At 40.9% G+C, this 27,703-nt stretch overlaps 1 protein-coding gene across 1 annotated transcript in view; it reads left to right on the top strand.

Moving 5' to 3' along the window:
• Positions 1-578: 578 nt before the first annotated feature.
• CUL5 (cullin 5) overlaps positions 579-27,703 on the top strand; it is a 35,661-nt gene continuing 8,536 nt past the window's right edge. Inside the window, exons 1-16 of the mRNA XM_054973806.1 lie at positions 579-894; positions 9,119-9,228; positions 10,869-10,968; positions 12,935-13,111; positions 14,923-15,064; positions 16,061-16,206; positions 16,291-16,371; positions 16,678-16,771; positions 18,497-18,627; positions 20,360-20,467; positions 22,098-22,162; positions 24,249-24,381; positions 25,666-25,797; positions 26,964-27,087; positions 27,213-27,388; positions 27,516-27,677. Of these exons, the coding sequence (XP_054829781.1) occupies positions 871-894; positions 9,119-9,228; positions 10,869-10,968; positions 12,935-13,111; positions 14,923-15,064; positions 16,061-16,206; positions 16,291-16,371; positions 16,678-16,771; positions 18,497-18,627; positions 20,360-20,467; positions 22,098-22,162; positions 24,249-24,381; positions 25,666-25,797; positions 26,964-27,087; positions 27,213-27,388; positions 27,516-27,677 (1,905 nt within the window). The 5' untranslated portion in view covers positions 579-870. The remainder of the gene's footprint in view (positions 895-9,118; positions 9,229-10,868; positions 10,969-12,934; positions 13,112-14,922; positions 15,065-16,060; positions 16,207-16,290; positions 16,372-16,677; positions 16,772-18,496; positions 18,628-20,359; positions 20,468-22,097; positions 22,163-24,248; positions 24,382-25,665; positions 25,798-26,963; positions 27,088-27,212; positions 27,389-27,515; positions 27,678-27,703) is intronic.

Here is a 27,703-nt window from a genome sequence, read left to right as displayed (position 1 = left end):
AGTGAGAAAGGCAGACTATAAATAACATAAATGAATAAATAGGTGTTTATTGCTGTTGCAGTAAGTACAATCCTACTGGTTAGTTGTTTAATATGTCTGTCCTAGAATTGCTTATCCTCTGTTTCAGCATTTCTTCAATTCTGTACTGGATTCCTGCTGGCTTTAAATCTTTGCAAATTTGTCCTGTTACGTTATGTACTGAAATGTCTTTGAAACGGCCTGCACTGACTCAACAACTATAAATAAGGCAACATAAATAAATAAAATTCTCAAAAGAATCCTGAGAATTGTCGTTTACTGAAGGATATGTTTACAGAGACCCTTCCCTAAAGACCGCTCTCCATAAAACCTCAAAGCTCAGGGATAAAACACGTGTTTAGCCCTCATTTCTCTGGAGAGGCAGGGAGGCTCGCTCCTGAGGGAAACTTCCGCGGGTTTCCCGGCTGAAGGGGAAGGCGGGGGGCGGCCTCCGCTCGGCAGGGGTCGCTGTGGGCCCCTCCGCGCCGCTCTCTCCCTCCGGCAGCGCATCCGGCTCCTCAGGGCCGCATCATGTGGGTTCGCCCAGCCCCCCGCGCGGAGCCGGGCCGCCGCCGCCGCCACTGCCGCTAGTGGCTGGACTCTCCGCCTGCCCCACCGCCCGCCCAGGCTCTGCCATGAGGCGCTGAGAGCGGCGGCAGGAAGGACGGGAAGCGCCAGAGCGGGCCCGGGCGGCCTGCGCTTCGTCGCCACCGGCCCGTCCGCTCCGTGCGGGGCGGCGGGGACCATGTAAAGCGAGACCACCTCCGGAGACCGGGAGCCGCCGCTGCCGCCGCCATCGCCCCCGGCCTGCCACAAGGCCCCGCCGTGCGTGGCTGTGCCCAGGGGGGGAACATGGCGACGTCGAATTTGTTAAAGGTGAGGGAAAGAGACGCAGGGGGGAGGCCGGGCTTGGCCGGCTGAGGGAACCTTGGGAAGCGGGGGACGGCTGTGGGACGGAGGAGCTCGGGTTGCCAACCGCCAGGTGGGGGCTGGAGTTTTCCTGGAATTACGACTGCTCTCCAGACTGCAGAGTTCAGTTCCCCTGAAGACAATGGCAGCTTCAGAGGGGGACTTTGTACTGTCACATTCTTATCAAGTCCTCTCCCTAAGCATCACCTTCCCCAGGTTCCACCCCCCAAGTCTCCAGGAATTTCCCATCCCAGAGTTGGCAACCCTAGGAGCCCTGGCAGTAGGTGGAGATTGAAAGGTTAACGGGTGGGAGGGCGAATGTGTGTGCAATGGAGAGACTGATGTGGGTCAGGTTTGAGCTGAAGACAGAGGAGGAAACGTGGGGACAAGGAGGGAGAGAAAGCCCGTGAAAGACGGCTGCCTCAGAGCTATGCTGAGGGCAAAAAATTATTATTATTATTCTGCTTTTCCTCCCTTCTTCCTGTTTGCAGCTTTGTTCTCCTTCCCAGAAGTGAATGCCATAAAGAGGAAGGAACTGTGACTGGGGAGATCATGAGGGGTGCCTCGGGGCTCATGGTTTTGGGGAACTGTATACTCTTTTCCTCCTCTTTCAGGGCTTTCTAGAGAAGGGCTGGAACCTCTTAAATCCCACACTGTCGATGAACGTTGTGATCTTGTTCTGCTGTAGCAATCTGTCATTCGCAACTGGATTTTCCTGTGGGGATGAGACAGGCTGGTTGTGAATAATTGCTGTTGGTCAATGAGAATGCGGTACCCTTTGGATGGTAGAGGCAGCTGCTTTGATGCTCTGAAAGAGGCTCTGTGTGCAACCTGTGGAGGGGTAGTAAGAAGAATTCTCTCAATGCAAGAGATTGAAAGAGGGTTGGAGGTGAGGGACTCAGAGCTCTGACACAAGGTATCTGGGATATGTCTTCATATGTTTGTGAAGGTACTTTGTTATGAAGTCAGATCATTGGTATTTTTGAGTCCAATACTATTTATGGGGCAGCAGCTTTCCAAGGCCTCAAGTCTGTAATAGCCTTGAAAGCCTTTAACTGGAATTGACAGGAACTGAATCTGGGGATTTATATATATTATCACTTAGCCAAAGCCTGACTCCTACTCACACTACTTTGGCATGAGTACTTTTGATGTGTGTGCGTTTGACTTCTAAGTAAGCATGCATAAGATTGAGCTTTGAGGCAGGTAATCAAAACCACCACCAGCCTTCCAGCACTAATTGAAATTGAACTTCAGGTTTGTTTATGCCCTTCAAATAAACCACTCTTGTGATCATGTGCAGCTCCTGTTTGTTTCACTGGGATTTGTGCAGGAGAGGTTCCCAATGGGTTGTGCTCCGCATGTCAAATTAAGTTTCTCTTAATGCTTCTAGAATCTGCCACTGGAAATGGCTGCTTCTCCTTGCCTTGTAGTAGGGCCACACATGCTTGCCAGCTGGCACCTTCACATGAGCTTTTACTGTCACTTCTGTAACCAGAAGTATTACACAGAAGAGAGTTCCCCTTGTTTCTGGCACACACACACACACTGAAAAGGTAGAGAAAATAATTCTCTCCTTAATGTGCTCTCACAGTTCACGTGTCAGGTACTATTACGGCTTTTAGTAACTAACTCAGAAGCAAGGTGTGGAGTTACTGTAGTACAGGTGTTGCCAACCTTTTCTTTAGGAAGAGCTATTTCACAGTAGTGGAAAATATTCTGAGCTACCGCCCCTAAAAATGTAGCTTCATTTCACTTTCTTCTTAGTCTACCAACTACTCAACACAGATAAAAATCCTATGAAACAAAAACTTTTTAAAAAAACCCTAGAGTAGATTATTTGAAGTCTTTTCCTCCATCTTTTAGTGGCCACACAAATGCAGTTTCCTGTTACAGAACCCTGATGTAGGATGTAGTGGTATAGTACAGGAATTAGAGCATTCAGATGACAAATTTTTAAGGAAAATGAGAATCAGAAATATTGTTTTCCTCACATTTCCCAGAGGCAAATTTTGGTGACAATGTAAGATCAAGATCCAGGGAACTGAGAAAATGACTTGAAAATGGAATGAAGTAGCCAAAGGGAAACAGTGAAGAAAGGTTAGTGGAGGGTAGCAATATGATTATTACTATTATTTTCAGTTATAGTCCATCTATCTCAGTGGAAGATTACAAGTACGATTTAAAAAAACTTTTCAGTCAGTCAGTCAGTCAGTAGGCAGATAAAAAAGAACAAAGTAATACTGGGTAATCAGTAAGCAGATTAGAAAATACGTTAACATTTGAATCTAACAACAAAGATTTCTAGTAAGACAAAATAATGCAATTGGGCTGGGATTGTAGAACAGAGGGAGATACCAGAACAACTCATACAAAGCTGTTTAATGCAACAAGACAGTCAGTGTAAGGACGTCATCTCATGAGCTGAACCATTTTTGGAAATTGATATGCCCTGAAATTGTTCGTATCAATGCATCATAAGAAGATATAGAGAGGTATTTTGCCATATTCTTTGCTGTGGGTCTTCCTTACCCAGAAAAGGAATCAAAACTAGCCACTGAAAATTTATAATTTGTGTTAAGTTGCTTGTTAACTGACTTCTTTGGTCCTGATCATATCGCTGTCAAATGATAAGCGGATACAAAGCAAACATTTTCTATACAATACTTCTTTAATAATAAAGTATGCTTTCGCTGTGCTGACCTACAGTTTTTCTTTGTGCAATACAGTTGAATTGATTGGAGCCTTCATAGTAGTTTTTTTTTTTAAAAAAGTTTTTTCAATAAATGAGTGCCATTACATTAGGTTAATTATTTAAAACCCATATAGAATTCAGATAATTTAGTGTTCCATATAACTTAAAATGGGATTTCTCTTGCAGTTCTTATTTAGCTTCAGTTTTCTCTTTTTCCCCATTGCATTATCCTTGCCCAAAAATTGGGGTCAGACTGAACTAGAGTAGCGGGGAGAAAATGACAAACCTTTTCTTTTGAGTCTTCTGCAGCTCTGTGTATTCCTTGGTTTTAACGTCGTGTGGTGTATGTAGAGCTACTGTGATGTAGTAGCTAGAATGGCAGACTAGGATCTGGGCAACCCAGGCTTGATTTCCTGCTCTGTCACACACTCCCAACCTAACTTACCTTGCAGTGTTGTTGTGAGCGGAAATGGAAGAGAGGGGAATGATGTAAGCTGCTTTGGGTCCCCTTTGTGAGAAAAAGGATATAGATGAAATAAAACAAAGTTAATGAGGTTAGTTTCTCTGCAGATGTTTCATTCCACACATAATTTTTTGTAGATTGTTCTTTTTAGTGTTGGTATAGTTTTTGACATCGATTTTATTGATGGGGGAACTGCATTTAGAGTGAAATTGAGAAAATTATATTTTCTCCCTGCTGTCTTTGCTGCTGTTCTGTTCTTTTTGGGAGTGTGTAATAATTGTGTTTTCCTCCCTTGGCAGCATGTTTTATAGAACTCTAAAAAAAATGTATTTCTATGAATTATTTTGGGGTCTCTTTGACAGTATTGAGTGAATAAGTAATTTTTTAAAAAAATTTGGGAAAGGCTTTTAAAATTGTAAGCTTAATTAGTGAAGTTTTACTTTGCGATGTCAATTCTAGTGCTTGTAGCAAATGTGCTAAATTGTATTCTTTCTGAAATAATAACTTGAAAACATTTCTGACCTTAAAAGCACTTGTTGGGCTAGAATCGAACAGACTGAAACATTATGGATTGAATTGTGAGATTGGTTTTGAGAAGAAACACCTACCAGAGAAGCATACTGAGATGCAGTTATTCCAGTCCAAGTCCATTAACATAGGTGGACTTAAGACGAGAATAATTCTGCATAGTATTGCTTTGTAAGCATGATCTAATCGGTATGGCCTATGCAACTGGCCCACCTTCTGGAGTATCTTTATCTGGCCCCCAGTGACCTTATCAAACTTCATTCCAAATGTTCTGCTTGCAGTTTCACTTGTAATGAGAAAAAACAACAAGGTACTGTATAGTCCATGTAGATTCTATTGCTACTTTGTTCACATTAAGGGAAGGAAAAGGTCTTGCTCATACACTTCATAAGGGGATGTTTCAGAAAGTTTGTTTGGTTCTCGGTGATCTCAATGGTACAGTGTGATACCAGCTCTATAAATGCCCAATCATCTGTGGGAGGCGTGCATATATCTGGCTCTCGGATAATGTTAAAGGCCAGAGCAATCCCTGAGAATAGATATTGGCCATCCCTGACGAAGAGCACTGCCATTCAGGAAAGGCAATTGATTATAGCAAGTAGTTCAGAGATTGGGGTTTGGCTGATAATCGGAACAACTGTTGCTTCCAGGTCTGCTAGTGTCCCAGTCATGGCCTTCTAAATAGAATTTCCCATGCATGCGCACAAGAGAGTAAAGAATGGTGGCATCTAAGATTTCCCTGTGAGAGACAGTGGGAGAAATGTAAGAGGCACAGCCGTAGATGTGATGCAGCTCAAAGGCTGCCCATTGAGAAAGAAGGTTCTCGGGACTAACCAGAAACTGTTTGCCTGATTTTGTATATGATTTTAACATCTTGTGTGCTCTGTAATAGCAAAGCGCTCAAGGTTACTTAATGCTTGTATTATTTAGAGATAGAAGATTATGTGTTGGATAATTTTAGGTAGTGTATTTTCTTGCCTATAAATGTTACCAAGCACCTTTGGAAGAGGGTAAGATATGAAACTATTTAGTAGTGTATTAATGAAGTTTTACAGACAGCAAAGGGCCACAAGCCTAAATGGAATGCACCAAAAAAATCTTCAGTTGCCTTAAGAACCATAGCCTGCATTGTTCATTTGCATTTTACGTTGTATGATCAAATTGTTGCTCGCATTGTTCGATTTTGTACAGCTAGTTTTATTGCATTGTTCAGTTCTCTTCTGCTGTACAGTTACTTTCTATGTATACTCTGTAATCCACCTTAAGTGTCAGTGAGAAAGGCGGGCTATAAATAAGCTACATAAGTGGAAACGTCCTTCTGAGTTAACATGGGTAGGATCATGTTACTACTTTTTCCTCTTCCCAGAGGCCTCACTTTGCAGCTGCTTCTGTAGCAGCCCTCATTTTTATATATATAAAAAGCCCCTATTTATCTGTCGGTTGGTCTATCAAACCCCTATTTATATATATATAAAACCCCTATTTCTCCACAGCCCCCTGATACTGTCCTGCTCACTCTTCCTTCTGTGCATCTCCTAAGTACCACCAGTACCTACTTGTCAGACTCCCTCAGTTCCGGGAGGAGCTGAATTTCTAAACCAAATGGATTTAAAAGCTTGTAATTGATTGGCTTGGTTTTGCTGTTACTGCTATATAGTTCTTGTCACTCTAGTAGTTGAATGCCAGCTGTTTTCAAGCTGCTTCTCAATTTTTTGTGTTTTAGTTTTACTTGGTAATTATAAATTCATTTCTGTGGTCCATGTCCTTCTTTTCCTATTCTTTCAGAGAAGGCATTCCAGAGTTTACCAGCAAGTAACACAGAACTAAGGAAAACACTGTAATGTAGAGTTCATTTTATGACTAACACTTCCAGCATTTTTCTTCTAGCTGTTGTGCAACTGCATTAGAATTATAGCAGTAAAGGAGATGTTAATGTGTTGTAGTGCATCAGATCAGATTTCATGATGATTTGAAATGTGTGTTCCAGCTGAACATAAGAAGAGCCCTGTTGGTTCAGACTAGTTGTCCATCTAGTCCAGCATCTTGTCTCACACAGTGGCCAGTCAGTTGCTATGGAGGCTCAACAACAGGGCATAGAGCCCAAGGCCTTCTCTTGAAGTTGCCTCCTGGCAATGTTTCTCTTTAATTGTTTGAAATTCAGTAGATGTTCAGTCGATGGTCAAGACATATCCCTGCTTTATCTGTGCTTAAATGTAGTAAGAGATATGGCCCCAATCTAAAAGTTAGCAGCTAAAATGACAGTGTTAAAATGTAGTAAGGGCACAAGAAGATAATTTTGCACAGTGGCCTGGAGAGGATGAGGGGTATAGCTGGTATCAGAAATTAAGCATTCTGTCTCATTCAGTAAACTATTTCTTAAAGCCTCTCCATTTGAATAGGGGTTATTAGAGCTATAGTGAAGTGTAGAGGGTGGCATTTGTGTTGACTATATCTAAGTAGTATCTCTATGAAGAATTTACTGTGTAGACATGGATAATGGCAGAATTATCAAGCAATGTAGGGAGGGAAATAAATGGTTGGGGAAAATGAAGTTCATAAAAAGGTAGAAAACTCATTATATATTGTTTGTGGTTGTGAGTCTGCTGGGAATCTCTTTGAACCAATATCTGTTGCCAGGATGAGCAATTTTGGGGTGATTGGAGCGTCTGACAGCTGCTTTGTATTTTCTTCTTCCGTTTATGCAGTGATTCTGTTCATTCCAGTTGTCAGCCATGTGCAACTCTTGTCACTTTGCCTGGAAAAGCTGCAAGTTGTCCTTGGGGCTTTTGATCTTGGCCAGCTGTGAGGAAGATGTAGTGGGAGAGGAAGAAATGGACGGTTGTACTCTGAGATCATGAAACACATCATATTAGTTGCAACAAGGCAGATTTTGGCTAAGAGACAGGCCAGAATTTTTCCTCACTGTCTCTTTGAATTAGTGCTTTGTGAAATGGGGCCATGATGGGTGGCTAGTTCCTTATGTCATCAAGAGAACCCTTGGTAGAAGGCGAAGTAGTGGAGGTTAGAATCTTTACAGCCATTTCTGTATCTACAAAGCCTATGCTTGGTAGTGATACATGTGGTGGGGCTGGTATTCCAAGGCACTCCTTAGTTTGTCCAGGGTTCATGGTAGTTCAGCATTTAGTTTTTTTCATTAAGGCTTACACTGTTATAGCAGCATATCCCATTATCGGTCAACTTTGACTAATGGAATGCTTGGGTTGGTACAGATGTGCAGCTTGGATTTGTATGTAGTGTTCTTTGACATGCATCTGCTTCTTTCAGTTTGCACTATGTCCAGAACCTACTTCAGTCTGCATATATCGCTCCTGTTGTATCAAGCTTTGTCTCAATACAGAGTTGATGTGGGCAATACTTTTGTCCTATCTAAGATAGAATGGATTCTTGTGTTTCAGCTTCAACTTTTGCTAAGTTGTTCAAAACAGGAGTATAAGAATAAGTAATAAGAATATGTGCCTGTGCAGACACATCTTAAAAAGACAAGAATAGTATAATGCTTCTTCCACTTCTACGTGTCTTTTAGCAGCAAAACAGCTGTTTTGAGACCAAATGTCTCTGACCATGGGCAACCCAAAACTGCCTCCAGTTGTTTTTAAATGTTTCCTGAACATCTTTTGTCAGCTGTCATTTGAGAAGGAACTTAGTGGCCCATGTTAATTGTGGAGTACACATAATTTTGGTTCATTGTTGGACATATCTGGAGAGGTTTGTACGTAATAATTGTTTTCTGAGAACAATATGTACCAAAAAAAGTGCTGGAGATTGCAGTGTTTGGTCCTGAAGTTATAACTGTGTTCAGAAATACAACATGGATGCAGAATTGGATCCAGACAGATTTTCTACTGGTGAAAAAGAGAAGACCAACAGAGAGGCTGCCTTTGGAATCTGCATTGACAAAGGCCATGTGGAACAGGGGATCTAATAAGGAAGAGAACTGGACAAGATTGAACAATAAAGCAGGCTGGATCCAACCTAGACATAATAATGAAACATCTCAGTTGTCATTTTTAAAAAACTTTTGCCTGGTTTTTGGCTTGGTAATGTCATAGTTTTATTCCTTGTTAAATCCGAGGTCTGGACCATCAGTTAACAATATTAATTTCCAGCAACTGCTATAAATTGAGCAACTTTCACCAGGGAATAGAGTACCTAACTCTATTATTAGGGCTTTTTAAAAGGTTGTTGGTTCATCGTTTTGGACATCAGAAGCTAGGTAAGCACTGCACATGTGCTATGGTACATGCTAATATATATTCTCCCAAATACTGTAAATAAAGCTCTATGATTGTGGACTTCACAAGGTATATCACAGAAAGTTATTAAAAGGCAGGAGTGTCCAACTGATATGCTTGACTAAGATGGTAAGTCTATGCACACACAGAAGTAAAACACTGAACAGTGTTCAATGTGCTTGTTTCTGAATAAATGCCTGGTTTATATTTGACTGGCATTAAAATTATGCCTGTTTCTTTCTTTCTTGGAAGAATAAAGGTGCACTTCAGTTTGAAGACAAATGGGATTTCATGCGCCCTATTGTTCTGAAGCTTTTACGCCAGGAATCTGTCACAAAGCAGCAGTGGTTTGATCTGTTTTCGTAAGTAATTCTTATAACTTGCAGTTCTTAATTACCGGAACAGAAATACAGTGATGGTTGTTTTGTAGTAGCATAAGCATTGTTCTAGGAACAATCCTATTAGAAACATCTTTTTTTATTGCTAGCAACCATCTTTGAAAATTAAAAGATTAATGCAACGTCAGTGATTTATTTGGAATTAATGAGTACTTTAAAAAACTGCCAGGAATTGATAAAGTCTTGTCTCATAAGTAACTTTAGTAAAATGGTTAGATGATGATATTTTTGTACAGCCCTGGCTGTTGCTTTTCAGCTGACAGAATCGTGAATTCTATTCAGTTACTAATATTAACTTTAAAAATTGAAACTGCTAAGTAAACAATTATAGCTCTGTTTTTTTCCTACTCAAAACTAGAACACGGCTTTTAAGAGTACATGTTGCAAAACATATGGTTTCAAGAGGGTATTCTTTTTGATACTTTGAGGGGAGAGGCTAAGATTGTATAAGAGCTGGGGTGGAAGGGAGGAGGAGAAGTGGAGGAGAGCTGAGTGTATGAAACACCAGACTTTCCAATCAGAAAGCTGCTTTGCTCTTAGAAAAGTTTATGGTATTGCCCTCAGATGATGTTTCTCTGTCGATGCCTGCTTGAAGTGCTGGTGGCTTCAGGTTGTCCAATATTCTGCTCTATAAAGTGGAATGAGAAGGGTATGATAATCTTGGGATGGGTGGGGGAGGTTAGCATCAGTCACTTTAGGGTTTTTAATCTGCTTTTGCAAAGGCAAAACAAACCGCATGAGCCAGCCTTGCTGGTAAAGTTTGCCCTGTCACAATTTTGAAGTCAGGTAGGTTCCAGGTTGGAAATAGACAGAAACATAAAGCTGAAGTTAAGAATTTGATCTCTGTAGTCCATGTTGTTTCATGTTCTAGATTTGCAAAGAATTCTTGATAAATAACATATAGTCAGAGAGCTATTGCATCCATAACTATTCTTGAAAATTTGTTCTTATGTGTTGCAAGCAGGCCATTTGTGAGGCTCCATTAGGTTTGTAGTAGGCTGGTGGGCAAACCAGCCATTATGAGGAGACATTTGTTCTGTGCTGATAGGTAGCAGCTCATTAATATCTTAAGATCAAGTTTCTTAGATCCTTTACAAGAACTTTCTTTGCCTGGTCATACTAGGCTTCGATGCTAGGATCTTGATAAAAGTATGTGATCTAGTATTCAGTTACATTCTTTCCAGTGTGTGTATATGAAATTGACTTGTCCAAGTTGTTTGTCTTTTGTCTCTTCCATCTACCAGTACTCCCATATCATAAGCTGGTATCTGTTGTCCTGTGCATAAGCTAGTGTATGCTGCAAATGAAAAATGCAATGCAGCATACCATTGGGTTATTTTAATTTTCTTCAAATGGTTTGACTTCTTCAGGAGTTAATAAGGTACTTTGTTGATGTCAGTATGAAATGACTTACTGGAAAGAAAGTGTGTATGCTCCCCCTTGCCCCCACAATTGGGGATCGCACTGTTGGAATTTCATATGATATTTTGAGTATACTTGATCTTGTCAGGCAGATTGTTCTAAGAGCCCATTTATTTCTGACTCTTACTGGCTAAAAGATCAGAGTTTTTATCTTATACTGACTGAATGTATATATTTTCTAGGGATGTGCATGCAGTTTGTTTATGGGATGATAAAGGCCCCGCAAAAATACACCAGGCTTTAAAAGAAGACATCCTTGATTTTATTAAACAAGCACAAGCAGTAAGTGTTCATCTGGAAGAAAATGAATGCTTTTCTTGCTGTATAGTGTTACAGTGTAAATTGCTTCTGTTTATGGGTTATTGCATGAATTCATGTCGTCCAGTGTGGCGTGTTAGTTAGGCTGCGTAAAACTGAGAACTGGAACAGATGCTGCGGATCGTCTCCCTCAAAAATGTTCCTTGATAGAGGCTATCCTGTTCAAGGGCTGTGTCGATTGTAGACTGGGAATCAGCAGAAATCACACGCCCCTCACCCACGGAAAGTCTAGGCAGGATCCAAGCCATAAATGAGTGAGCTTGTCAGATATTCAACTATAATTAAAAGCTCCAGCTTAAAAATAAAGTATTAATACAGTGATGAAATGCAGCTGGCAGCAAAACAATGGCCAAAGGTGTTCCCTGGTGTTACAGTTTTCAGGCACGCTTTTAAAGAGAATTTAAATTATTCAGAAACATAATTCTTATCACAAAGATTTGCTTAGCCAAGCAGCAAAACACAGCTTCCTACAGGTTTCCATACAGCACATGTATGCAGCCCAGTCCCTTGTACATTTAGAGCTGACGTAGGCATGGAGACATGTACATGGGGACTAGTAACCATATGCCCGCCCCTGTGGGGAACTCCCTCTAGAAGTGCTCCAGGGTCCTTGGGATGGTGGCATGGAGGGAGGGAGGGGTTCTGCCCCCATGTTTTTTTTCCTGATCCGAAACCGTGCCAGGGATGTGTTATTTCCCCATTCAGGCAGCTGCACGTGCCCTGATGCTTGCACATGCAGCCCACCAAAGGGACAGAGAATACTTCTAAAGATCTAGGGGCCTGCTTGCTCTTTAGAGTCTGAAATAGAGGCAATAATCTTACCTGCATATAAACCCATATCTAGTTACACTTCTACAAGTGCATACTAAATTGTCAGCTCTGATTCTGGAGTGCTTATATCTATCACATGCTGAAGTGAGAGGTCAGAATGATAGTTCTGCTGCAAATCATTCTTTCCAGAAATGATTAAGCCACCACAGAAAAGAGGGGTTTGTTCTCTTCCTCCCCTTTCCAACAAGTATCTATAAAGATTGCTTTGATGCTAAACTTTGCCTGAAGTCACTGTTTCAGCTCTGTGCTTTTATTCATAAGATGAGAGGCAAGTGCATAATGATTTGTAGGCATGCCAAAGACGAATCTATAGCAAAATTTGTTTTTCCCTGTTGTGTGGAAAGGAAGCAGTGCTGTAAAATGTTTGTAGGCCAAGATAAACACTTCTAGTAACAGGAAGTGGTTTGTGGGAATCTACACTGATATTGTGACAATTAAGAAAAAAATACAGCATACTCGAAATTTTGACTCCAGTGGCACCTTAGAGACCAACAGAATTTTCAGAGAGTAAGCTTTCAAGAGTCAGAGCTCCCTTCTTCAGGCAGAATGTGATATTATGGCTTCTTGACAGTCCTAGCTTTGTTTCTTCTTTAAAAAGCACTTTTTGACTCTGTGGCTGTGAAGGTATGCTTGAAAGTGTATGGATGATGCCTGGGGACGTATCTGAAGCTGAAGAGATTGCTGAATAAGATCTCCAGAGGCGGGACTTCCATGCTCTGCATCGCTCTTTGTCCTTCTCCTGACCATTCAATGTGGAATACTTTTGAATCGTTTGCTTCAGTGGCTTGCTGACTTTCAGGGTTTAGTCATAATTTCATTTTTTAAAAAATGTTTATAAAGTAGGCAGAAGAATCTGCCTACTTTATAATTCCAGGACAAATATTAGGCAATTTTATTTTTGGAGCTTTCTCACACAGCTGTGCTGGTAATAAGAGATGTTGCATGTTTTATTATGTACGGCATAGTTTAAGGTTATTTTTTTAAAAATTAAAATTCCAAAGCTGAATGGGTAAGAGGCATTATGTCTAAAATAGGAAAGTTAATTTGAAACGGGAATGTTTTATAAATGTCTTTGTTTGGATCTGCCTCTTCTTTTCAGAGAGTGCTGAGCCACCAAGATGATACTGCGCTACTGAAAGCCTATATTGTAGAGTGGCGTAAATTCTTTACACAATGTGATATCTTGCCCAAGCCATTTTGTCAGCTAGAGATTACTCTTATGGGCAAACAGGGCAGCAATAAGAAGTCCAATGTAGAAGACAGTATTGTTCGAAAGGTAGGTGGTATGTTGCCCCTCAGAAAGCTCCTGTCATGAGATATAGTTTGTTACAGTACTAATGAACCTATGAAAGTGCTTTATATCAAGTCCAATCATTGGTCTATCTAGCATGGTTTACTTTGTTTACTTTGACTGAAAGTGGCAGTCCAGGATCCTTCCCCACCACCTGATGCCTGAGGTCTTTAGCGGGAGGTGTCAGATTACATGCAAAGCACGTGATATTACATGGGACTATGGCCCCATCCTAATGATATACTAAGGAGAATGCTACCCAGAGTAATGCTGATTAGACATGAGTATGAACCTAAATACGAACCAAAAAACCACATGAACCAGGCCAGTTCGTGGTTCACAAACCAGTGGTTCGTGGAAGCTCATTTCCATGAACTTCCACGAACTGGTCTACTGGTTTGTTTGGTTCGTATTAAAGGGGCAGTTTAAATGGCCATTTCCCCGGGGAAATGGCCATTTAAACTTTTCCTGCCCCTTGCAAGCGGCAGGGCCCTTTAAACTATCATCTGGCAGGCTGTGGGGGGAATCCCCCCCTCATTGCCTGCCAGCTGATAGTGTAAAGGGCCCTGCTGCTTGCAAGCAGCAGGGCCCTTTAAATGGCCTAAACTTCAGCCCCAGCTCCCACCCCCCCCAGCTCACACACCCCCAGCCCTGGAGCCGCCCTGCGGGCCCGCAGCCTCCTACAAAGGGCATGAAGGCCATTTTTGGCCTCTTCCGCTGCTGTGCGGGCCCGCAGAGCGGTGGAGAAGGCTGAAAATGGCCTTCCAGCCCCTCAAATGGGAGCTGCAGGCCCACAGGGCGGTGAAGGAGGCTGAAATGGCCTTCCTGCCCCGCAAATGGCCACTGTGGTGGCCTTTTTCTGCCTCCTCCACTGCTCTGCAGGCCGCTCAGCAGCAGAAGAGGCCAAAAATGGCCTTCCCACCCCTCGCAGGAGGAGGCCGTGGGCCCGCAGGGAAGCTGGGCCGTGGTCTCCACCACCCCAGCAGCAAGGTAAGTGTGGGGCTGGGGGCTGGGGTTTGGGCCATTTAAAGGGCCCTGCCGCTTGGAAGCGGCAGGACCCTTTAGACTATCAGCTGGCAGGCGGCTGGGGGGGATTCCCCCCCTGCCAGCTGATAGTTTAAAGGGACCTGCCCCTTGCAAGTGGCAAGAAAGGGCCCTTTAAACAATTAAATGCCCCTTTCCCTGCTGCTAAGCAGCCAGAAAGGGGCATTTAAACCCCACAAACTGGTTCATGAACTTGCACCAGTTCGTGGGAGTTCATGGTTTGTGAAAACCCATGAACCGCGAACCCCATGGTTCAGGGTTTTTTTGGGTTCGTGCCCATGTCTAATGCTGATTAATATCTGCTGCAACAGAGGAATTAAATTCTGCTGCACCCCAAGTGACACTAGCTGAGCACACAGGGCATATTTATCTGGGTACAGGGCTAAAATGCATAGAGGAGACAGGCAGCTGGAGTGAGCCTGCTTTTATGAGTTAAAGGTAAGCTAGGTTTATACTGAGTGCACAGTTCTCTTATTTTCTATTTTCTTACCACACCTGCCAATTAGGGTGAAAATATACCTTCGTTATAGGCCAAATCTGATTTTTAAAAAAATCAGTTCCTGGAAAAGAGTGGTAATTGCAACACAACATTTGTGTTGCATGAGTCGTCCATGTCACTCTAAGAAAGGAGTGAAATCTTATTCCAAAAACTTGTATTTGCTAGACCAGTCAAATCCGAGAACTTGATCTCTATACTTTGTCTTCAGAAAACCTTTGTAGTTTCTTATCTTTTCCCCTTATTGTATTTGTAGCTCATGTTAGATACGTGGAACGAGTCCATATTTTCAAATATAAAGACTCGGCTTCAGGACAGTGCCATGAAGCTGGTTCATGCAGAACGGCTGGGGGAAGCATTTGACTCTCAACTTGTCATCGGTGTTAGAGAATCCTATGGTATGTGGGGCATAAATGCTACCTCCTTTTTAATATATGAACCTCCATAGCTGGCCTCCAATTAGAAGGTGTTTTGTCCAAAAAAAAAAAGCCCCAAAGGAAGTCCAAAAAAACCTCAGTTACCCTTTTTTTTATTTAACAGCTGGTGCAGTTTTTAAAAATACTTGAAGGTAATAGATTTCTACAGGAAATCGCGGTTTTGGCAATTACAGTGACAAGTCCAGTAAGCAATCCCTCTCTCCTCCCTGCAACCAGTGACAAATTCTGTAATCTTAAATCTGCCTCTGTAGTTTCAACTGTTTGTAAACGATGAGCCTTTGTTACACTTGCAACAAGTCCTTTAAATAGCTGGTTAAATAGAGATCGCATCAGACATTATCAATGTTGATTTTTAAAACTTGTGAGTTGGATTCAAAGTACTATAAGCCAAGTTCTGCAAATGGAACAGAACATTCCTTTCTTCCCTCTCCCAATGCAGCCCAGTGAATCCTATAAAATGCTGCTCAAGGGGCTTCTTGGGTACAACACACGGGGCAAAGGGGGATGCAGCAGAAGGGGGTAACTGGTAAAAATACCCTCTCTTCTGCTGGCTGAGTTGCCCTCCCTCACTGAAAGACAATAGCCTTTGGGTCCAGTGTCAGTATCAAGCAGATGTCCTGAGACAAATTCAGAGGGGGAATCCCTCTGCACATCGTTGCTGAAAAGACTCCTGAGGCATTACTCATACTACAGTAGTTGATTTTGAAAAAAGTCTGAACTTACTCCCACCCACAGTACATTTCTGTTAATTCATAAATTACTTGTTAGTCAAACTTCTCAGGACTGGTAACTCATACCCTGTTCACTCAACATTAAAATGTATATGGAAGGCTCGACCATGTTTCTAGGCATGTGTGTCTGTAACTTCTATATTAATTGCTTTAAGCAAGTGAAGCAAGATGCATTTCTTCATCACAAATTCCAAAATGAAATCTAACGTTGCATTTCTCTCTATAGTTAATCTGTGTTCTAATCCTGAAGATAAGCTCCAGATTTATCGGGATAACTTTGAAAAAGCTTATCTTGATTCAACGGAAAGGTTTTACAGAACTCAAGCCCCTTCATATTTGCAACAAAACGGTGTACAGAACTATATGAAATATGTAAGTGAAATGGTGTTAATATGAAGACAGCTGTTTGGTTGATGTTAATACTTTTCAGTGATGGTTCATTCTGCTTCTGCACAGGCAGATGCTAAATTAAAGGAAGAAGAAAAAAGAGCACTACGATATTTAGAAACCAGACGTGAATGTAACTCCGTAGAAGCAGTAAGTACAGGCTTTACATGTTTACGTAGCAGAGTCATGTCCCATCCTTAATACTGGCAAGAATTCACATGTTAAAACTTTACTAAATCAAAGTGCTTTTCCTACAGTCAGGAATGCAGTGTCATTGTGTCCTTGTGTTCTATCCAGTTATGTACGTTAGGGCTAAATGCAGTTAAAGTCGATCTAAAGTCTGAGCAATGAAAAGCTGAGATACTGTGAGTGAAAGAGTCTTTTCTGTTTAATTAGCTTGTGCATTTATAAAACAGCACCATCTGAAGTATCTTAATGGTTCTTACTACTTTTCAGCTTATGGAGTGCTGTGTGAACGCTCTGGTGACGTCTTTTAAAGAGACCATTTTAGCTGAATGCCAAGGCATGATCAAACGAAATGAAACAGAAAGTAAGTGAAACTTAAAAATAGTTTGGTCCCATTAGACTGCTGAAGAATAAAAGACATTTGAGACATGTTAGAAAGACTGTATGTTGTAAGCGACAGCTCAGTGATTTCATTGGCTTTACAAAGAAATTTGAATTCATTAGTGGAACAGTTTGACTAGATAGCTTTAATGGTCTTGAAGTAATGTTAATCTAATTACGTTTGGAAAAGTACGTCTCCCCTCGTCTCACATACACTGCTGCTGCACTTTATTCTATTGCTGCCTGCTTTTTTCTTAATTTAATCAACCTTGATTTTAGATTCATGTAGTTATTGTCTGCCTGAGAATAAAATGAACTTGTGCATTTTGTTGGAAAATGTTTCTATTGAAGAGGAGGGTTGTTTACTTATGATCTATGTATGGGACTTGGAAGGGACAAACTGGGAGAACCAAAACATTCTTTGTCAGTGTTCCACCTCACTGCATGGAAAGGTTACCAAATTATTTCACATGAGACATGAAAAACTATTAATGATTTGAACAGTTGACTGTTATATTGTCGAAGGCTGACTGTTACTCCCCAGTAAGAAGTTGACTGTTACTCCCCAATAAGATACTTCCAGCTTTCAAAGCAGAAAGTTGTACTTTTGAGCCTGAGAGTTCAGAAGGCATCTGACCTTAAAACTTTGCCTGACTGCTTGTTCTGACAGCACTTGCTTGGAACTGATCCAGTGCCGAATATAGCAAGATATCAAACCTCATGCAAGTATGACTGTCATCTCTCAAGGGAAACTTGCTACTATAGAAACATTGATCTCTGAATGTGGGATATTGTGGAGAACTCCAGCAAAAGCTAGACAGAATTTGTACATACATCCCAGCTTCTTTCCCTTTGTTTTACCAATACTTGGCTTCTAAAATAATCTAATGAATAGATCAATAGAGGTAGCTAGATACTGCATTATACTTTACCTAAGCAATTTTTGCTCTCCTTTCCCTCTCTGATGTAGTTTGTGTTTGAGCACATATGAAACCATGGTTAATGTAAACCATGGTCTTAACCTGGTATCTGGGTTTGAGTGATTGTGTTGATGCAGGTGTAATGTAAGACCATGGTTAATTGTAGAATGGGTAGGAAGATGGAAATTGGTTCAGGGATGAAAGTAGAGGGAGCATGCATCCCCAAAGGTGACTCCTAATTTAAAAAAGAACATAGTCCACATAATTCTTTTTATTAGGATCAGCCAAACGACATGTACCAGTGTTTGGTTCTAAGTAACTATGAGGATTGTGTTTAGGGGTGTGCGCTTCGGGTTTCCGATTCGGGTAAATTACCCAAATCGGACCCGATCCATAAAGATTAGGGCTATCCGAATCAGGGCCAGCATCCCTAATCAAAGCTTTCTGAAGCATTCGGAATTAAGGTATTTCCGGATTTTTCCCCCGCTTCGGGTTTACCAAAGCGACCTGGCCCTGCACACTCCTAATTGTGTATGGATTTGATTTTGGGATTGACATGGCTGCAAACAACTTTTAACTTTTCAAGCCATGGTTTTAAGCTTTAACTTCTGCACAGTTCTGCTGTATAAAATCAGTGTTCATAATATCTTCCTCGGTAGTTTGCAGTGTGCATGTGAGTTGTATATAGAGTGTTACTGTGGAGTAATCCCAACTGTTCATATAATCCTTCCAAACGGTTTGCAGTATTTGGATTGACTCATTGTTTCTTCAACTTTTTGTATCTTCAGAATTGCATTTAATGTTTTCGTTGATGGATAAAGTTCCTAATGGAATAGAGCCTATGTTAAAAGATCTGGAAGAGCATATTGTTAGTGCTGGATTAGCAGATATGGTAGCAGCTGCTGAAACGATTACTACTGTAAGTGGGTGTTTCTTGTCCTTTACCCCACTCTCTCTTAGAGAGAAATGTCCAAAATTATCAAATGGTTCCAAGCGTAAATTTTAAATTGCTGAAATTAATACATGAATACAATTTTTACAAACTAAGCTATTACTAAGTATAGTCGGAAAATATTACCAGTTCCTTAAATTTAGAAATCTAATTCAGTCAAGACCAGCAGGCTTTAACTGAGTGATATGATGTAAACAATTAGCTCTCCTAACTGACAATTACAATAGGACTTTCTGTTATTTAAGGAGACTAGCACCAAGCCAGCTTCCTGGGTCTTGGGAAGCTAGAAGGATCTGCCGCTATGCTGGCTCTGAAGGCTCCTTGTACTAGTTATCACTCAAAACTAACACATAGTGGGCCATGAAAGTAAAAAATGGCAGGAAGGGAACTCTGTCATCTACAGATCTCCTGCAGAAGACGTTTCAGTGGGAATACCTGATACTGTTGGTAACGTGGGAGGGATCAAAAAGATGACAGCAGCCAAGGTCTCCAGTTTGATCTGTTGTTAACCAGGACATTCCTTTTTTAAAATTAAGGTTTGAAGCTGTTTGTAAACCTTGGTGAAGCAGAACTCTGATTGGTTGTTGTGGATTTTCCGGTCTGTATAGCCGTGGTCTTGGCATTGTAGTTCCTGACGTTTCGCCAGCAGCTGTGACTGGCATCTTCAGAGGTGTAGCACCAAAAGACAGAGATCTCTCAGTGTCACAGTGTGGAAAAGAAGTTGGCAGGTAATTTATATCTACCCAGGAAGGTGGGGTTGGGCTGAGTCATCCTGTAAGAGTTTCCAAGGGTGTGGAATGCTAATGGAGGGAGGCTTCACTGTATCCTGAGGAGGTTCTTTTGCATATGGATTGGTGCTTGATATGCTAATCTTCTCTTCAGGGCTATTGTCCGGTATAGAGTATCTTCCTGAGTAGATATAAAGACTACCTTCCTGAGTAGATATAAATTACCTGCCAACTTCTTTTCCACACTGTGACACTGAGAGATCTCTGTCTTTTGATGCTACACCTCTGAAGATGCCAGCCACAGCTGCTGGCGAAACGTCAGGAACTACAATGCCAAGACCACGGCAATACAGCCCGGAAAACCCACAACAACCATCGTTCTCCGGCCATGAAAGCCTTCGACAATACATAGAACTCTGATTGACTTTAAGTCATAGTTATTGCTAGTGCGGATGCAGTGATGAATCACAGTTAGGTCTGCGGGCGTGGAGAGAATTTTGCTGAAGGGGGGAGAAAGTAAACAATGCAAATAAATGTTTCTGAAGCTGATTCCTGTGAAAAATAGGATTTATGGAGAACCTGTGATGTATGTAGGCCTGTCCACGTGAAGCACTCCCCTCTCCTCCTGCCTGAATGGAGCAGTGTTGTCCTTCCAGTCCTGCCTTATCAAAATAAAGTGGAGAAGAGCACTTTTGGGGTGGGTGTGGAAGGGTGGGATACATAATTCAAACAACTCTGTGTAATAAGTAATAAAGTTTTTACTTAGAATTGATAACATGCTTCAAATCAAATGTAGCGACTTACCAGTTTTGAGCTAAGTACCACACTTTGGAAGAGTAGGTTTGACTTTAAAACTTAAGGCATAAGCAGTCCAGTTTATCATTGACACTGAATAATGATCACCCATGCTATTTTTCCCCTTCACAGACTTGGCTGTTTATTTTTTGCTGCTTTGCTTGTTTTATTTTTAGGATTCTGAAAAGTATGTAGAACAATTGCTCACATTATTTAATCGATTTAGCAAGCTGGTAAAAGAAGCTTTTCAAGATGATCCAAGATTTCTTACTGCCAGAGATAAGGTATGCTGTTACAAATTCAATTGACTTGTTGCTTCCGTTCTTTATATGAACAGTTAAATCTAGAAACGGTTGCTTGTGTTTTAGAACATACATGATATAAGGAGCTCTTATATGCATAATATAAGGTTTGGGTCCTATGGATCTGTTCCACTCCTTGCACTGAGGAAAGCACCTTTGATAGTGGAATGGATCCACAGGATGCAGCCCCATTATAAATAAATATTCAACTGGCTATCAAGTTTTATTTGCCTGGTTCAGCAAGGTATTTCAATGTATGCTCAAGTATGAATAGTTCCATTATCTTATTTTGAAACTTTTAAGTCAAAGAATTTACTGAAGATCCTATTGCAGGGGCTTCCAATCTTTTTGAACCCGTAGGCACCTTTGGAATTCTGACGCAAGAAGATGGGACTAGGCACAAAATACCAGGCAGTGCATAGCTCTAATAGTATCTCTTCAACATTTCAGGCAGAAGTTCTGTTTAATGGGATGTTTTGTAAAGTTAACTTAAAAAAAAAATTTGCATACACACAAAATAAGTATACATAATTGAGCTAGCTAAGAAACCCTCATCTGTCAGTATCTATTTTACAGGTATCTAACACTATTATGCAAAAAGGAAAGGAAACAATTCTTCTTCACTTGGTTATCCCTTTACATGAGCCCAGGCAGTTTTAACTTGCATTAGTGTTTGTAACAACTGGTGCTGAAGAGCTGGTGAGAGCTCCTTGCCATTGTGTACAATAAGGGAGAGACTCTTTTGATAGGAACAGAAGCCATTTTTGAAAAGAACAGAATTTGATAAAGTGATGTTATTATCAACTTCAACTTCCATTTTAAAAAAAAATGGTTAAAACTGGGAAGATCTGATTACTTCAATACAAGTTCCAGTTAGGTTCATTAAGCCTTTTAGCTGTGCTGCCCAATTTTGTTTAGTCAGAATCAAGTAAGTCACTCTGAGTTTTTGGACTATCACTCTGCTATTTGCACATGTAAAGCCACTGTCAACATTATACCATAAACAACAAACTCAAAGTGCTCCACCTGGCCTTGCCCACTTTCTAAAAACTTTTGGCAGATGCTAGGAAGTTGTTGGGAGGTGCCGTGGCACCCATGGGTGTCAAGTTGGAGACCTCTGTCCTGTTAAATAGATTAAGGAATATCACTACAAATTATGATAGACTAATACATGTGAGATAATATTACTAGCTGTTGAAAGTCAGCTGTGAAGCTATTTAAATAAACTGAGAATCTTGCTGTTAGTTCAGTGACTTGACTCTCAGGACTACTTTTGTGGGCTTATGAGCTTCTTCCCCATCCTCTTCCTCATTACCACTAATTATTGTTCATCCTGTTTTGTGAACCAGGCTAAACATGGTCTGATCTTAAATCAGAGTTAGCAGACATCATGGTTACATTGATTCATACACTGAAGTAAATAATAGTTGTTAAACAGATAAAGGAAGGAGGGGAAGCCATGGAGGTGGGGGAGGGGGGCATACAATCCAGATTGCCATTCGTGGTCCCACTTGACATTTAAACCAGGCTACTGAGAATGGTGAGAAATGTGAAGTTACTGTTTGTTCCTGCATTAATGGAGTTGTGACTGGTTTCATTTTGTTTTTGTTAGGCATATAAAGCTGTTGTAAATGATGCTACAATATTTAAACTTGAATTACCATTGAAACAAAAGGGGTACGTAACTTTGATCCTACTTTGTATCTAGTGACATTCGTTTTGAAATTGTTTAGGCAAATTCAGTACAGTTTGAATGAATAGTTCTTTTTTTTCCTTCCTAAACACCTGCATGTATTTTCTCTTTTTCTCAGCGGATACAATACAATAAATACTAAAACATCATTGATATGTTGATTTAATACCTAGCTGTCAAAAAATGGATAAAATAAGGAGTTTTCCTTTTTGAAAGATGGTGGGATTTTGTGGAGTCTCCAGGGAAAGGCTGTTTCCGCACATGCTGCTGTTGCTTAAACTTGGAACACAGATTTTCATAATTATATGATACATGATAGTCAAAACCTTGAACTGAACCCGGTAACTGTGGATAGCCAATGGAGTGACTGCAGAATGGGAGTAATAGGCATGCTTCATCCAGCTTCTAAAAGTAAATGATCTGCAGCGTTCTGCACCAGCTGGAGTCTCTGAGTTGACTGTGTGGGGAGACCTATGTAAAGTGCATTACAATAGTCTAGTCTCACTGCAACCATGGCATGAATCTAGATGGCCAGATCGGAGGTGTCAAAGTAGGAGGCCGTCTTCCAGGTTAGTCTGAGTTGGGAGAAAGCCTCCTTTGCAACGGCATTAACCTGCTTCTCTAGCAGCAGTGCTGGATTCAGTATAACCCCATGGCTTTTAACCGAATCAGTCTTTCCAACCAGCATCACCTCCATTGTCTTGGTTCAGTTTGTTTGCTTTTAACCATTTATTTATGTAGAAAATGTTTGTGCCTTTTCTTCAGGAACCTGCCCCAGGTGGCTTACAAAATAATAACAAAACATTGAAAGATATGCATTAAAAAACCCAGCCCAACATGAAATCATAGACCATAAAAACAGACCATTGACAACTGAAGATGTCAGCTTCCGCACTAAAATAGTGTTAATTATAAGCTGAATGAACAGAAACATTTTGGTCTGATACCTTAGAAAAGCAGCATAGGCATCAGGTGAGCCTCACCGGGAAGAGCAACCCATAAACAAGGTACCCCTGCTGAAAAACCTCTGTCTCTGCTTGCCACCTACTTTGCCTCTGATGGCAGAGGCACAAAGAGCAGGGCTTGTTAGACAGATCTTAACTGGCAGGCTGGACAACATGGGAGGAAGTGGTCCTTCAAGTACTCAAGCACCAAGAAAATCAGGGCTTTAAAGATAAGAACCAGCAATTTGAATTGTGCCAGCAACAAATCGGTAGCTAGTGCAGATCTTTTGGGGGATACAATCTCTGTATCCCACCCCTAACAATAGCCTGGCTTCTGCGTTTTGGGTGAGTTCAAGTTTTCAAAGGCAGCCCCATGTAGAGCTCCTTACAGTCATCTAACCTGGATATAATCAGAGCATGGGTTGCTATGTCCAGATTATGCTTTTTGAGGAACAGCCATAAGTAGCATACAACCTGAGGCTGATAAAAGGCAATGTGGCTCCCAGGGGAAATGCAGGCTTCAGCTATGAACCTGTTCTTTAGGGGGACTGAACCTCCTCCAGGACAGATTGATTGCTCAGTTGTCAAGGAGCCAGTGTGTTTTCTGGGTCTATTTTCAGAAGCCTGGGGCATGAGCTCCTTCACAACCTAGAAAAGCTCCACTGCTTGTAATGGTGACAGAGTTCACTTTGCTGCCATCCCTGCCAAAAAGTAGGCACAGTAATGTACTCTCACCTCTTGGTCACAATTCAGGGCCTGTTTTCATTACCATTTCATTCTTGTTTAGATTCAGTTTGTCATGAGAGATTACCAGGGAAGTCCAGGGCTGCTACGCAGAGGCAGGCATTAGCAGTCCACCTCTGAATGTCTCTTGCCTTGAAAACCCTACAGGGTTGCTATTATCTGCAACTTCACAACAAGAGAGGAACCCACTCAAAATGATCCTTCAGAGGAGAAGCAGCAAATGGAATCTATGAAAATGTTAGCACCGTTGTTATCACTTTTCAAGAAAATTAAATGTGTTCTTTATTTTTTAGCAATAACCTGAATTTGTATAATGCACGAATCTTAATATGGAAGATTGCTTTGCGTGATCTTGTAACCATTACTCCTTGTGTTCTATTAGGGTTGGGTTGAAAACACAGCCAGAGTCCAAGTGCCCGGAGCTACTTGCTAATTATTGTGACATGTTGTTAAGGAAAACACCGCTAAGCAAAAAACTAACCTCTGAAGAAATTGAAGCAAAACTTAAAGAAGTGGTATGCTCTCATGGTTTTTCTGGGTTTTCATTTGAGAGAAATAAATTTTATGGTTGTGATTCCCACCCCCACCCCCCATCAACAGCTTATCAACATCTTGCCTTCAAGCATATTAGAGCTCTACATGAGTAGTTGTGGAGTTCAAAGCTCAAATTAGTTAATTTAATTTAGTTGCTGACAAGGGAGATGGATTGTATTTGAATTGATTGCCAGCAGGCTAGCTCATTGTTACACATGTCATGGTTTTTAAACATGACTTTCTGGCATGCAACTGACTGCTTGATGGCGACTACTGTTATCAGGATCTAGCCCATTCCCATTGCTATGGAGTATACATATACTACCCCATATGTGCAGGGCTTAGGAAAAGAAGTGGAAGTCATGTTTGAGTCTTAGAACTTTAGTACAACCAATTTGGATAACTTTTCTCTGGCCTCCAGTGGTCCATTCATGAGCAAGATGTTTGTGTATGTGGTGGCAACTGATAACATTCCTAGGTTATTAATTCAATTCATTCCATTTTGGGTTTTGGCCTTGCTTTGCAACAGAGACTGCCTTGGTCACCTTAGCTTGTGTCATGAGATACCATCAAACATGGTTTTTGGAGTGACTGGCGAGGTTAAGTTTGAGGTATACCATGATATAGTGGCTTTATTCCTTCTTGGAAGGCGGGTCTTAGACAGTATAGCTTATTGCATTGGTTAATGTTGCTGCTAGATTTTTTTTAATTTACCTCTTTTTTAAATGCTACTTTCATGACTTTAGGGCTTAGTGGAAGGTTTGCTTTCTGATTGCTGTATTTGATTTGATTTTTGTTTGTATTATTATGACTTGACAAATCATGCTCTTCTACTACAGACCAATATGGCTACCCATCTGAAACTTTTTAAATGTTGTTGTAAGCCACATTAGAGATCACATGGGAGGGAAGGATGAGAAATATCTTTAAACAGATATTGTAAAATTTAATCGCTGTATATTTGAATTGATCCTGCTACGTGCCACTTTGTTAAAAACCAGAGTAAAAGTTGTACATATTCTATACTAACATTTACACACATGTGTGCTTTGCTGTATAAAAAAGAGTGCCATCAAAAAGAGAAGAGCGGGAAGTTTGAATTCAAAGCAGAGCCATCCATTGTTGTTCCTCAGTGATGTGTAAACAAGAGACTCATAGTGTGTTGAGAGGGTGCACTTGATGACAACAAGATAGATTTGGTTGTCTGCAGTGACAATATATGCTAATTTTGGGTAGTGAAATTTGTTTAATGCTTTTTTAAACAGCTGTTAGTACTTAAATATGTACAGAACAAAGATGTTTTCATGAGATACCACAAAGCTCATTTAACAAGGCGTCTTATATTGGATATATCAGCAGATAGTGAAATAGAAGAGAATATGGTGGAATGGCTGAGGGTAAGTATTATGAGATCCTGTTGACTTTTCTCTTTCCTGTTTAAAAAAAATATTCTTGAATTAATGTAGTAATATATGCAATTTTTCTTTTAATCGTAAATGATCCACTGTGTACTTTTAGAATTATTTGAAAACTCTGCAAATAAGACTTGTAGAAAATCTTTTCTAAAATGTATCCTCTCTATCTAATCCTGCCCCCCCTCCAATTCGGCATTGTTACCAGGCACCCCTCCCTTTGGAAAATGAGGGGTTGCCTTCAAGCCACATATGCTGGTGTATGGGGTCCTTCGGGCAGTGTCCCAAGAGGACTTCCAGGATGGCCTCTTTGTGAAGGGAAGGTCACTTATGAGGGTGGTGTACCAAACTCTTTTCTAGCTAATAGGGAGGGTATGATAGAGGTTTTAAAATGTTCATGATGTGGAATAGGTGGCTATAGTAAGAGAACGTATTGAATACTGCATCACACAACGTGGAATTTGCAGTTGGAGATTATTTTAAAAGGGAATGCGATTAATTCATGGAGATGGGTCTATCAGTCTCTGTCTGCCTCTGTCAGTTACTGGGGGGCATCACACTTTGTCCTCTGTGGCCCTGCTCTGCAGGCCTTCCGGAACTTCTGGCTTGCCACTTTTGGAAACTGCTGGCTGGGCTAGAGGAGCCATTCGTCTGATCTAGAAGGGCTTTTCTTATGTTCTTAAACTGCTGAAAGGGAGATGGAATTATATAGTAGCCATATAGTAGCATGGAGATTCAAGTAGCTTTCTCAGGGAAAATCAAGTTCCTAGCTTCAGAAAATTGGCTGTCACCTGTTTATGTAGTTATAGAGCGGATGACACCAAAATGATCAGATTCGTTGGATTAGGTGTGAAGATTGTGAGATTGAATGGCTGCTAAAGCATATGCTTCTTACCCATTTTGGAAACTATGTATTAACTAGAGAGATGAACAAGTAGCACTACTCACATAGGCTCAGGAATTTCCCCCCATGTCTGTTAGGTCTACATAGCTGTGTAATAAAAGTATATTAAAGTTACCATGTTGCATTTAACTACAATTTATACCTTGTGTTTACTGCCTATTTGAAAAAGATAGTCTTCTATGTAATAAAGGCTCTTACTTTTAGGATCCTAGTAAGCATAGGATTAATATGCCGTCTCTTTATGCAGGAAGTAGGAATGCCGGCCGATTATGTAAATAAACTGGCAAGAATGTTTCAAGATATTAAAGTATCTGAAGATTTGAACCAGGCCTTCAAAGAAATGCATAAAAATAATAAATTGGCATTACCAGGTACTTTTTCTTCATTTTTACATTGAGCAAAATTGTTTCCGTAACTACTGCATGAAGTCAGTAGTTTCCTGCTTATTGCATTCCAACTCTAAGCACTTCAGTATTGTTTGTTTTTCTTCTTACAGCTGATTCTGTGAATATAAAAATTTTGAATGCTGGGGCTTGGTCCAGAAGTTCTGAAAAGGTGTTTGTGTCACTGCCCACGGAACTCGAAGATCTTATCCCTGAGGTCGAAGAGTTCTATAAGAAGAACCACAGTGGCAGGAAGCTTCACTGGCATCATCTGATGTCCAACGGAATTGTATGTTTTTGTGCTGGCAGCAGCCACTTCTCTTTCATGTTGATTTAAAACTTATACTTGTTCTTGGTGAACTGGAAATGTTTGTACGTTGGTACAGCTAATGTATCTTGCTTGGTCCCTTCAACAGATAACCTTTAAGAATGAAGTTGGCCAGTATGACTTGGAGGTGACAACATTTCAGCTGGCTGTGCTTTTTGCATGGAACCAAAGACCCCGAGAGAAGATCAGTTTTGAAAATCTTAAACTGGCAACAGAACTCCCTGATGCTGAGCTTAGGAGAACTTTATGGGTATGACCCCACTTCTTAAAACCACT

The sequence above is a fragment of the Eublepharis macularius genome, chromosome 3 (genome assembly GCF_028583425.1).
Source record: "Eublepharis macularius isolate TG4126 chromosome 3, MPM_Emac_v1.0, whole genome shotgun sequence".
Taxonomy (NCBI): domain Eukaryota; kingdom Metazoa; phylum Chordata; class Lepidosauria; order Squamata; family Eublepharidae; genus Eublepharis; species Eublepharis macularius.
Note: the sequence above shows the minus strand (reverse complement) of the source record. Positions and strands in the feature narration are given on the sequence as shown.